Source organism: Triticum dicoccoides, chromosome 7B, assembly GCF_002162155.2.
Source record: "Triticum dicoccoides isolate Atlit2015 ecotype Zavitan chromosome 7B, WEW_v2.0, whole genome shotgun sequence".
Lineage (NCBI taxonomy): Eukaryota > Viridiplantae > Streptophyta > Magnoliopsida > Poales > Poaceae > Triticum > Triticum dicoccoides.
Window position 1 is genome coordinate 619,251,650 of NC_041393.1, and position 13,506 is coordinate 619,265,155.

At 42.1% G+C, this 13,506-nt stretch overlaps 1 protein-coding gene across 1 annotated transcript; it reads left to right on the plus strand.

The window, feature by feature from the left end:
• The first annotated feature begins 2,548 nt into the window (after positions 1-2,548).
• On the plus strand, positions 2,549-6,424 carry LOC119337781 (zinc finger CCHC domain-containing protein 7-like). Its single transcript, XM_037609965.1, has 7 exons — positions 2,549-3,008; positions 3,619-3,729; positions 3,824-3,982; positions 4,672-4,836; positions 5,347-5,463; positions 5,547-5,654; positions 5,730-6,424. Exons 1-7 carry the CDS (start codon positions 2,652-2,654, stop codon positions 6,138-6,140), a joined length of 1,428 nt encoding a protein of 475 aa, XP_037465862.1. The 5' UTR covers positions 2,549-2,651; the 3' UTR covers positions 6,141-6,424.
• The last annotated feature ends 7,082 nt before the right edge of the window (positions 6,425-13,506 follow it).

Below are 13,506 nucleotides of genomic sequence, written 5' to 3' on the forward strand. Positions count from 1 at the left end.
CTTACCTTAACTATGAGAAAATGTTGATAGAATTAGAAAAATGTTCTCAGGCTTCAGAAAATTTCTGTGATTTTTTGTAATGTTATGCACTGTAAAAAAGCCTTCCGTAATTCAAAAATAATAATTACTACCATTAAAAAATATACGTGCCATTTTTAAAAAAAGTATCCAACTTAAAAAAATGTACTAGTTGTTCAAAAAAACGTTTCATGTAATTAAATGTAAAAAAATATTAAAACAATATGGATTCAAGGAAATTTATGAAATACATGTATTTCAGAAATGTTCGACATGTGTTAAAAAATTATGTATGTATATGAAAATGTACACTGTGTACTGAAAACACACACATGCACTAGAAAGGAAGATAAAAAGAACAAAAAATACAAAGAAAAAATGGTGAAAACAAAGGAAAGAAACAAACAAAACCCACACAGGAAACAAATAAAACAAGAAAACAGCAAAGAAACACAAAAACTAGAAAATCCAAAAAAAAAGAATAACAAACACAAGAACACGAAGGAAAAAATTGCAGCCGGAAAGACATAGAGTTCTTGAAATAAAAAAAGTTGAAAATAAGTTTGTAAATTTCGAAAAATAGGTCGAAAATTTGTGAAAGTTCATGAATTTGAGAAAAGTTCACAAATCTGAAAAAAAATTCAAAAAGTAGAAAAAAGTTCATGAATTTGAGAAAAGTTCATAAATATGAATAAGGTTCAAGACCTGGAAAGCTCATAACTTAAAAAAAAAAGTCCAAAAAATGATTTTTTTTCATGAATTTCAAAAACAGTTCACAAAAAACAATTGTACATTTTTTAAATTGTCAAAAAATTTTAAAGAAGTTCATGAACTTTAAATTTGAAAAAGGCTTCAGTGGTCAAAAAAATTGCAAAAACAAATCCAAAATTGGAAAAGGATCACGCATTTGAAAAATATAAAAAAGATAAAAGAAAAAAGAAAACAACCACAAGCAGTTCTACAAGAAAATCAAAAGAAACCTACCCCCAAAAAAGTAAAGAAAACCGGCTCATTTGCCTTTTGGGGGTCGAAGCAAACCAGAAAACCGATGAAGGTGAGACTAGAATTGGCTGGCCCATTTATGACGTAGCGATCGCTCCACCATGCGCTGCGTATGAGCCTGGGAGCTATATCTCGGTTAATTCGAGTAGTCCTTCCGTCCCGAGTGAAGCTTCGACCCTGAACTGTAGCTACATGACCGACCCATTTCTTTTTTTATTCATTGTGTTTCGTTCGGGTTTGCTTGCTGGGTTTAGTTCATGGGTTTTTTCCCTGTGTAGATTTTTCTATAGTTTTTATGTTTTGTATTTTTTGGTTTTTATTTCTTCATCTGTTTTATGTCTTCTTTTTATTTCTCTTTATTTTTGGATATTTTATGTTTGTCCTCGGATTTTCTGTTCTTTTCACTATTTTCCTTTGGTTTTCTTCTTTCCCTTTTCTCTTCAATTTTCTTGTTTCTTTCTTAGTTTCCTTATTTTATCTTCGGTTGTCTCGTTTTTCTTTATTTTTCTTTGTTTCCTTATGGGTTTCGCGGTTTCTTTATTTTTCTGCAAAACCTTGGGAAACCTAAACGAAAACCTTTTTTTCAAAAACAACCATTAGAAAATCCCATCCAAACCCCGAAGACACATACACAATCTTTTTATAAAAATGAAATCTAGAGAGAATGGCCAGCACACGATGTGTGGCGATGGCTAGACACACTACTTGACGTGTTCTAAGGACACCAAAAATAATCGTTGGAGGTCCCCCGCAAGGGGTAACATATAGTTAATTGCTCTTCTTTAACGGGCACTTAAGGCGGTGAATAAGAGTTGATGGTTGACCAATCTCGCAACAGGCGAGAAATAGCTCCCGTGGAGGTCTATCAATCCAGCAACCCACCAACAGCACACCCAACCGAGGAAAATAGTGCACTAGAATCCTATCGTGCATGCACACTAGACCTGGCCAGATGAGCCGGCCCAACACTACACGGCACATTGTGAGTTATACGGGCAAGGCACAGCCCAGCCAGGCACGGTAACTACACGGGTCGTGCTGGACCGGAACTTGTGCTGGATTCCCTGGCCCAGGCACGACATAGTAAAGAAATGGGCCGGCCCATCGACACGATCATCACGTCTGATTTTGGCTATTTTGACGTGCCGGGCCAGGCACGATCAGCATGCGGGTTATATATATAATCTGTACAAATAAATAAAAAACTAAATGGGCCATGACATTCCGGCACTTGTGCCCAGCCTTGCGGCCCTAGGCGTGCCACGCGCCAGCACGGCCCGCCAAATGACATGCCAGGCCAGGCACGCGGGTTATCGGGCCGGCACGCTAAGACCGGCCCATTTGGCAAGGTTTGCTGCACACACACCGCTCCCTCCAATCTAACTAACCTAGCCGCCACACTTCCTAAAAAAAACCCTAGCCGCCGGCCCGCCACACCCCACCCGCTCGACCTGCTGCCGGCCGTCGTCTTCCCCCTCGACGCCGCGGCCCACCCAACCGTTGGATCGGAATATTCCGCCTCCCGCGTGGACGCGCCCCCTCGCGCCGCCGCTCCGCTCACATACCACGTACACGCTACCTAGGGTTCGCTCTTTCCCTCCCCGCCGCCGCCACCGCCACCGCCGACGCCGATGGCGCAGCGCTGGCGCTCGAAGGCGCGGCGCGACCCGGACCTGGACGACGCTGGCTCGCCCTCTCCCGCGCGGCCCCGCGCGCCCCCCAGCGACGACGAGGACGAGGAGGGCAACGAGGATCTCACCCTCGAGATCGTCGCGCGGGCGCGGCGGCGCGAGGCCGCGGGAGGCCAGCCCGGGTTCGCCGAGGTGCTCTCCCTGTCCTCTGACGAGGAGGTCGACGAGGACGCCGTCGTGGAGCTCGGCGAGGCCGACCCCAGCAGGAGGAAGGACAAGAAGAAGAAGAAGCAGCGCCGCAAGGAGAGGAGGAAGAAGCAGCGCAAGGAGGACGACGCAGCCGCCGTCAAGGAGGAGGTAATTGTTGCTTGGCCTAAGCTTAGCTCGTGATTATGCAGTACCATGTGTTTATTTTTAGCAATCGAAATATCGTATGCACACAGGATTTTGATAGAGGCTTCAGTAGCAATGTCGTGTAGAATCACCTTGAATTGGAAGCTTTGTATGTGGTTCAACTGCCTCAAGTGTGAGCTCACTGGAAGCTTTGCCTTTTCAACGTTTGGATCTAGAGGAGCATTCTTCTTTGCTAATGCTGCCTTATTGCTACGATTTTTTTGGTTAACTATATGCTTTACCAGGAGTCAATGGTCGGCACTACCCAATTTCCTTCTTTGGAAACGGTATAAAAGGCAGTATGCTGCTCTTTCCTACACAGAAGGCACTTACTTTTGTTTTCTTACAAATCAAAGTGATACGGTGTTTTTGTTTTTGTCCGTTAACAGTAAGTAAAACATGTGCACGCTAAAACATTCATGAACTGAATAGTGGATTGAAAAGCTCGGCTTGTGTAGAACAACTGATTTTATCTTATTAGTGGATCGACATCTGTGTTTGATGTTCCTTTGTTGGGAACAAATATGATAGTCTTCCTGGAGCTGCAGTTGATGATTGTATTTGTCCCTTTCAGCCTCAGGTTGCTGGCACTCAGGAGGGGAACACTGGGACAGTGGAATCAGTGCCCACCGAAGATGGCGTTGATGCCCCTGTATCTGATAACACAGTTCTGCGGAAGCTTCTTGTAAGTGCCAAGTGATTTTTTCCTTGCAGTGAATTTCCCTGTACATGGATAACGGTGGTAAGCTGATAGTTATGTTGCTTCTGCTTATGACCAGCGTATACCAAGATACTTTGATCCTGGGGAAACTATATTGGAGACTTGCTTTAACTGTGGTGAGGAAGGTCATGTGGCTGTAAACTGCCCAATGGAGAAGCGGAAGAAGCCTTGCTTCGTTTGTGGATTGTTTGGACACAATGCGAAACAGTGCACGCAGGTTGGTCTCTCTAGCTCGGACGAATTATCGCTCCGTGACTTGGGTATGTCCACTCATACCCTTGATGAGCTCACTTTATATGGTTTCCTTTTCCAGAGGTTTTTTCCTTGCTTTTTATGTGTCTGTCTCGTTTAGGGTGCCATCATCTCATTTAGGTTGCCACCAGGCAAATGTTGAGACCTTGATTAACTCTGTCATTCAATATAATTTGGTCAACAAATTCTAGGACACTTGATCATACTCATTTGCTGTACTAACTTAAACATTAAGTGCAAAAGGCCACAAACATCAGGAAAACGCGTTCTGTTCAAATTCATTCTCCAGTCAATCCTAATTTAAACAACTCATTCTACCAATCATGCAAGTTCAATTTTGCATCAAGTAGTTTGTGCTTCCAGATCTATTCGTTCATTGTTCTTGTGTCGTACTTGTCATACCATTTGAAGGGGAGTGATACCCGTGCTTTATGACATGTGATTTCTTTGGAGGGATCCTCCTTTCGGACTGATTCATGCATGCATGCATATTCTTAGTTTAAGATTCCAATAGTACTGTCTATATTGCCTGTGCTTGTGGGTTGCACGTGTAGATTATTTTGGGCTCACATCCTAAATAGCCTTGATCTGCAAATGCTTCTTTCCAGGGGTTGTCATTGTCAGGAATCAAATATCTCTTAATTCTTTTTGTAGGGTCAAGAGTGTTTCATCTGCAAAAAAGGAGGTCATATGGCGAAAGATTGCCCTGACAAGCACACAAAGAATACTCAGCAATACACCGCATTGTGTTTGAGATGCGGAGAAACAGGCCATGATATGTTTGGATGTTCCAATGATTATCCACTGGATGATGTCAAGGTGAGTTCATTTTTGCCATTATTGTCTTCTCAAAATTTTCATCTTGCTGCCGCAGATGAGTGTTCGTATGCTGGTTACTTGCCTCTTTATAACAAAGTGATGCTCCTTTATGTTTTCTGAAGAAGGTTACGAAAGCCTGAAAGATACTCTTTCTTCAAAACTTTGATCTGAAGAAAAAGGTCTATAAATGTATTGTGCCCTGACCTGGTTGATTAAATTGCTGGGATACACTTGTTAATCATGTTTCCCGTGCAGCTCATAAATTATGTTAAATTTGATGACTCCGATCATTTTTGTGTTGGGCATTTCCTATCATTCTATGCTAATCTAGTACCTGAATCCGCATATATAAGTATTTTCCACTTAGTAACATATGGTACGAGATAAATTATTCCGTATGTGGTTGAACAGTCTCATTCAAACTGCAACTTTGAAGTCGCTGAATTGACTGAGACTGTCATGAAAATTGCAAATTTGCTTTCTCATTATCCATCTTGGTTGACTATGCAGGAAATAAAATGCTATGTGTGTAACCAGAATGGTCACCTGTGTTGTACCGACTTCTCTGATAGTTGTTCAAAAGAAGTTACTTGTTATAACTGTGCTCAATCTGGTCATACTGGTTTGGTAAGTTTTAATCCTTTTATCCTCCTGTGTCTCTGTCTGTTTCTTTTCATACCAGTTGTTTAGTGACCAACATTTGATCATAGGGATGTGCCAAGCAACGTAGGGAGACGAGTGCTGCGACAACTCCGACCTTATGCTACAAATGTGGCGAAGATGGTCACTTCGCACGTGGCTGCACAAATAGTGCTAAGGTAAGCATCTCATGATTTCCTCTGCTGATAAGAATAGCTTGGGTATTTATCATGTGTACGTTATTATTTTTGCAGCCCGGCCGGTTCAAAGGCGAGTTGTCGTCGCATAGTCGTAGAAAGGACAAATGGAAAAATGACTCTGGCCCTAGATCAGCTCCTCATGGTTCTCACAAAAGAAAAAGCCCCCTATTCGAGGATAGATGGGAGACACCTCGTGGTAAATCCAGAGCCAGGGGTGGTTGGATTCCTGAGGACCATGATGATCTGCCATCCAAGAAGTACAAAGGCAATGGGTGGGACTCCCAATCTACTCCTAAGAAGCCCTACAACAATCACCACCATCGCTCCTCTGGCGGTGACTATTCATCTCCTCAAGGGCAGGATTTTTCATGGCACAACTCGCAATATTCACCAAGTGCGAGGAAACATGGCTCTTCTTCGTCAAGATTCGCTAGCAACACCCATCACCGCTTCGAAAGAAGTTAGGCCGGAGCTTACTTTTGGTTTTGTTGTTCGTTTGATAGTAGGTCTCTTAGGGATGTACTCTGCCTGTAATACCGGTTCCCTGAAAGAGCTGTTTTCTGTATCTTCAGAGTTGTATACGTTGTGTCCATTCCTGGTCTGGGCATGTTTTGTGTTGCACTTCAATGCCTGCCTACCTCGAACAGGAGGGTGTCACTCTGCAGCGCTATGCAGCATCAAGTTTCCATCTACTAAAGTACTAATACAAGAGCGCAATATTATTTTTGACAGCCCAATGGTTTGTCCCACTCTATCTGGTCATTTTGCAGTGTTCTATGAAGTGGGAGCAATTGCTGTGCTACTCAGAAAATGCATACAACGTGAGCTGAAAAATAAGATGATGTTACTTTTGCAGGGGGTTGCTAATGGACCGGGTAGGCAGTTTCATCTCACTGTGTATGAGATCCATCCAAGTGTAAGGGGTAAAATGCATGAGTGGTAACTGAACTTGCGACGGAAACTCACTTCCACTTGCGACGAAAACTCACTTAGGTCACGGTACTCAAGAATACTAAGATGCAGTAAAATGCATCGGTGCTAACTGAACTCGCAACAAAACTCACTTTGGTCACCATACTCAAAATTGAGATAAATAGTCACTATATATGATGAGATCGTACTGAAGAATACGATCAATAGTCACCATATATGACGAGACATGATGGTACGGTCACTGTGTAGCATGCAATGCTCGTACTCGGCTCTATTCACCACATGTTGACCCGTCTGGTGCGAGCTGGCGAAAATACCTACTGGTCGCTGGTGAACTTGCGTGGGCGGGTCGAGACTCGCTGCCGCAATGCGCTCATCTACTATGAATTAACAGAAATTTCATGAGATAACATGAATGAATGGTACTACTATGAATTATTGTATTCCTATACTATGAATTAACAGAAATTTCATGAGAGAAGTTAGAAGTGATGAAGACACTGATCAAATGCTCACATTTATGTCATTTGGTCACCATTCATTCAGTACATGGACCGTGATGACAACTTAATACGAACCTCAATGAGGATGATGTGGTGCATTTCCCAAGAGCCCAACTTCCTTCAGTTTTCAGTCTTTCAAAGACAATGAACAATCACGCAGAAAGTAGTGAAGCAGTACATGTGATGCAGAGCATGCTGAAGAACATCCTATTCCTATACAAGTTATTTACCCATACAATTCAGAGGTGGAATCCAGTAACTATGCGTTTGCAAGAAGAAAGTGCTCATTTGCTAACCAATACTCGTGTAAGTAGGAACCAAGTAAGGCAGAGCCTATTGTGATAGAGCCCACTCAGCAAGAGCCAGTATGGAAGAGCATATTCAGCAGAGTGCCGGTCAGCAAGAGGCCACTATCAGAACATGAGTGTGCAACATGAGAACCAGAGAAAGCAAGTGTTCCTATGACATGGAAGCATTAGATGCGGCGACTAACATGAAGATACAATACAGACTCAAAGCGCTCATATATACGTGCATACACTCACCCCTATAAACGCATACACGCACACCCTATCCCTATGAGCACCTTCGAGAGACTGAGCTGGCATATAATCTTGAGATTTACGAAGTCCAGCACCAGGACTTGAACCCTGGTGGGCTGGGGATATCATTGTGCCTCTAACCATCCAACCACAGGTTCGTGCGCTGGTTCTTCACTTCTTGTAAGATTATTTTTAACAACCATGATTTGTCATCAACATGTAACCCTCTCTTTATGTAAAATTTGTAGTCACAACATTTTTTCTGAAAGTAGTCAGACAATAAAAGGACCACACTTTATATTTGTGGGCTTGTTACGACAACAGGACCAAATACTTTATGGTGAAGAAGTATGTAACACACATGCACGGACAACTGGAAGATCAAGGCTTTCACTGCTCCTGTCCTTGAACACAAGTACTTGGAGAACTCTAGAGTTGAGTAGGACATGAACTTGAGAAACTTCTCAAGGGTTGTTCCAAAGGACGACATATGACGCCAAGTAGGGCCAAGTTGAAGAGGGCTAGGAGGCTGGCTATGAAGATCATTCATGGTGATGAAGAAGGGAAATACAAGATGCTTTGGGGCCATGCAGATGGATAAGGAGGAGTAACCCAAGATTTAACTAAGAGAGTGATCCCGGCTACCTTTGTTATCTAAACATGCAACCGTCCACATTAGCGTGACAAGTCTAGCCATGTATTAAGTTTTTTCCCACCACATCATGCGCTCAAATTGTAGTCATGAGACATTCAACCTTCCAACTCAGCTTCTTTGACTTCAGTCTATTGTTTGGGCTGCCTGTAGTTGCCAGAATATGTCAATGTAGTTGCCCATGTTAATCATGAACAATTGCCACAACAATTATGTACAGTTACCAGATAATAGGTTTGTATATTTTTAGACAATGTAATTTATGTAAGTGTAGAGAGTCCATATTCAAGTGTTAACAACTGGGAAAAGGTGTCATCAACCCACAAAAGTACCACGAAGCAAGTATTCTACTGGTATATATTGACGTTCAACAACATGGCAACCAAGTTAGTTTGATCTGTCAACTAAGTGGCTCATAATCTGCCAAGAAATTGATAGTAATCTGGCAACTACCGATATTACAAAAGTTGTGGAAACATGTTGACATGGCTTCTAGTATCAAAGATCTCGTCATGAAGAAGCCAACGATAAATGTGAATCGTCAATTGGATTAATGGTTTATGAGATAAAACTTAAAAAAATGAATTTAGGAGGAACCTATGTTGATGCCATGTTATTTGAATGCGTGCATGCATGCATGTATCGAAAGTACTCTTTTGAGCTCGAGCTCAGGTGCACCCTTTGCTACAGTAAAATTCAAAAAATACTAAAAAAATAAAAATAAAATCTGATTTTTTCGGCAACTACCATTGATGTTTGTTTCACATGCTTGCAAATTTTCGTGATGAACATGGATGTCTTGGCAAAAAAAATCAATGCTTCAAAAAACTATCTATTTGGAGCATTGATTTTAGTGTTCTTTGCCAAGACCTCCACAAATGTCATTCCAATGCAAAAATTTGCACGCACGTAAAAACACACATGAATATTTGTTGCAAAACAAAATCATATTGTGCATGCAACCTCGAGCTCACATATTCTATGTCTTGCATGCATGCAGAGAGGGAGGGAGAGGGGGGGAGGAGAGGGGGCGCCACCGTACGAGAAGCCTTGCATGCAATGGTGGTATGTAGCGCGGTCCTTCTTTCTTTATCTTGTTCCTTGTAACATGCCTAACTTTGTCTGCAGTGTATCAATCTCAAAGATGATGAAGTGACAAAGGCTTTGGCCTTTGGATCTATTGAAGTAGTACATGCATAATCATCTTTTAAACCTACTTGTTAAGTTTCTGATCTGAAAGCACGAACTGCCTCCTCTTCTCCCAACAGGCAACGAGCTTACGATAGGACAACCCATCCTAAATTCTGGCTCCCAATCGAATCCAATGTTGTGAAGGTTACACCATTGTATACCCATGATTTATTTATCGTCTCTTTAAACTACTTATATAGTGATTTTGTTTTGTACCGATAGATTCAAGGATGCAAATTTATTGTACAAACACAAGAAGATCGATATGCATTTTTCTAAAATGTGTCTTCAAATAACTCTCGCTAAAAAAAGTACATATTCGTTATGTCTTTTACCGGGTTTTGTCGTATCCGGTTTGAAGATTATGGTTTATACGAGGCTAAGAAATGATTATAATCATATAAAGGATATATATGAAAATTCATATCAACTTATTATGACAAAGAAGACCAATGCGAGAATATTGTTAATATCGTATATGAAGTGGTGCAATCAACTATTATCAAACTGATGATCGGTTCACCATTGGATAGGCAAGATTAAAACAATTTTTTTTCATATTATTCTTTTATTCTTAGAATTTATATGATTGGCACAAGAGCTAAAACAACCATGTGATTGCATATTTAAATATAATGAAGTAATCTTATTTTTGTTCACACACGAACACGTCACCGTGTACCTCCAACACCGAGGATGATGCACCGCAGCTCACGTCGAAGGGGATTCGACCGGCAGCGCGATACGCAGGACATCTGTTGGATGCTTTTGAGGACACGAAACCCCACATGCCCGGGAGGGACCCCGTCAGGGTGCGTGGCGGCAATGAGCTGCCCTAGGTCGACCTGATCGCCCCTAGGGCCTCGAGGTTCGCCGCCCTGCAACAAGAAGGACGAACGAAGAAAGAAGAACAAGGGAGAGAGATAAAAGTAAGGTAAGAAGTGGTAGATGATTTGTTCGATTGTGTGTTGTTCAATCGGCCGTCACCCCTATGTATATAAGAGGCGGATGGACTTCCCATACAAGAAAAGGACTCCAAATCACGTCCAAATCTTTTCAAAATTAACCGAACTCGGATTTAGGTAAGTTTGGAACATCAGTTCGGTTTATAGGTCCCACAGGCCACAAAAAACCCCGAATGAAGATGAGACAAAAAGCAAATTTGACCATTTCGACGAGACGAAAAACTTTGGTGTTGAACATGTTTTGATTCGAGGCCATCTTCGGGGCCAAATCGCTCGCGCAAAACAGATTGTTACTCGTTTTGGCTCATGACAAGGCCATATTCAGATGGCTCTAACTTTTAGATACGATCTCGGATTGAGGTGATTTTTATATCAAAATCAATCATTTCAACGGGACGAAGACAATCTATGTATAAGCTTTTCTCATATGAGGCTGTCTTTGAGGCTTAATTGGCCGAACAATACTCTGAACACAAATCTTAGTACTTCGAGCATAGTTTCGGCCCTTGAGATGAGATCGGATGGCGATGGCCCAAACTTCAAAGATGTTCATATTGATAGTACGGAACTATTTCATGTAGATAACTTTTCCATTTGAGGTCATCTTAAATAACTTTTTGACCATGCCAAAATCTGATGTCAACACATGCCCCCATGTTTTCTGGCAGAGCTTGCGTGCCAGAAAATACTTTGCCTAGGGTAATGTTTAAGCATGAGGTCAACACTCCATCGGCTGTGCATGATGAGTACGATAATTTTTTTTCGTCCATATGCTCAGGCTTGTTGCTGCTTGGGTAGAGCCTCTTGGATGATAGTCGTTTGAGAACAACCATTGGATGTCACAAAGGCCTCCACGCAAATTTGTTATATCAATCATGACCTTGCTTTGTCCAGGCACTCCCTAGGAATATTTGAACCGTTCGGCGATAAGACGGCTGTCGAATGATTATGACCATGCACCTCAAAGGAATACTGTCAACTGTTCGGCGACTCAACTCATTATTGATCAAAGTACACCATCAAGCCTCCGCCGAACAACGTCTGTCTCCTGACTTGGATCCTGCAAATAACTAACACCAGGAGTCGGAGCTTTTTTAAGCACTAGACCCTTGATTAGTGGCTGACTTAATAATTAAGTCGGCCTTGCCAGTATTGGCAAACACTGAGCATCAACTATAGGAGTAGGAGATCAACCATGGTGAACACCGTTAGCCAGATGCCGGCTTTGCCAACACAATGAACTCTGAGGGAGATATGCAAATATTGGCCATGCATTCTCATCTCAAAGGAGCTCGGGAGTCCGCCAAAGTGTGAATAGCCGAAATAAGCCAGATGTTTCAGCTGAGGATAAATTTCATAGCATTGGTTTTGATGGTACGATTGAAGAATGTGTATGACACGCCTCCTGGAGTCTCCTATAGTCAGATGAAAATTGTCGTCCTTGCCTACATGCTTTACGCTTGTACTCCCTTATTTCTGCTTGTTTTGCAACATGAACTGGTACATCATTGTCGCCTCGATGGCTTCCCTTGGGGACCCATGACATGTTCCTCTTCTCTAACTCTTTGGCCCTGAGCCGCTTCAGTTTTCTTTCTTGGCAATGTGATAAGCCGAGTGAGCATCCCGGCCGTGATTTTGTTTTGTGCACTGGCAATTTCTTTCTATCTTTGGGCATCTCCGGCTAGGCCTGTCCAAACTCGGCGATTGAATCCTTGAAATTTACCTGCTTCACTTTCTTGTCCTTAGTAGCCAACATAAACTCGGCTGGCTTTTTGTCATCTAGAGTCATATTTGAAATAGCACACTTCCGGCCATCCTTTTTCACTCGGTACACTTACTTGATCAAGTCCATCTTCTTTGCCGAGTTCTGGACTGGTTCTTTTTGGTTGAGCCGGTCTTTAACATGTGGTTGTTGAACAAACGATGATCCTCTCGGAGCTGCATAATTTTGGTGAGGTGGTTTTGAATATGATGGACGGTGTGCCCTTGATTTATACTTGTTCCATGATTTATATGAATAATAGTCAGCATGGGGGGGGGGGCATCCATGACATCGGCATTGGTGGCCCAAAAGGAGGATGGATACGGAGTCTGCTTGCTCAACTTCTTCCTTCGCCAATCCCCGTCTTCAGATTTATGCATTGGGGGTGACTTCAATGATTTTATTTCACTCGGTCGATAAACACTCATTGCCTCACTTATCTTCTGATATTTTTCTAATAGCTGCGCGAAAATGACTTTCAGCTTTTTACCTTTGTGCTTACCATGGTCTTTGCTTTCTTTAGTTGTGTGTGCACCAGTCTTTTAATTTTCTCGTTGCCCCCCAGTGCTACATGTCGCCATTGTAGCTTTGATGGAATTCCCGTCTTCAAGATTGTTGTTGATGCACTTTTTAACAATATCCTTGCTCGAAGACTTGACCCTATCATCATTGGTGTGTACATGTCGACCTTTAGATAAATCGACTTGAGATAGCCGAGTTGTGACGCCCGGGAAATTAAGCTACAACAACCCTCTGCTAATGATGCCACGTCACTTCGATTACTGTTGATAGTCTCACGTTAGTTTGAAACCGATTCAAATTCAAATTCAAAATCAAGCAAACGATAAAACGTTTCAAATAGTAAAACTAAAATGTTCAGATTGAACCAGATATTGCATAGGTAATTATGGTGGAGAAAACATCTTTTTATAAAATAGTTAACGGCACTAAATTAATTAAAACAACAATAAGACTAATATTTAAACGCGTCTTAAATACTAAACGAATATAAAATAATTGTTTAGGGTGCCAAATTAATGATGTCAGTGTTATTAGTATTAGTACTAATTTAGGGGCTAGGTTTATAGTTTGTAAAACTAAAGAAAAATAGAAACAGAAAATAAATAAAAAGAAAAGGGCAAAACAAAATCACATACCCCCGGCCAACTGGGCCAAACGGCCCAGCCGACCAGCCCAACTGGCCCCAACCGGCCCAACCCGCACTTCCATTAACCCCCACCGACAGGAACCCTAGGTTCCAACCACCCCACTCCCCCACGCGT

Excerpts from the sequence above, each read along its gene's own strand:
- LOC119337781 (XM_037609965.1), top strand. The coding sequence starts at position 2,652 with ATGGCGCAGCGCTGGCGCTCGAAGGCGCGGCGCGACCCGGACCTGGAC. Across the intron at positions 4,837-5,346 it reads ATCCACTGGATGATGTCAAG|GAAATAAAATGCTATGTGTG; the intron begins GTGAGTTCATTT and ends TTGACTATGCAG. Across the intron at positions 5,464-5,546 it reads AATCTGGTCATACTGGTTTG|GGATGTGCCAAGCAACGTAG; the intron begins GTAAGTTTTAAT and ends ATTTGATCATAG.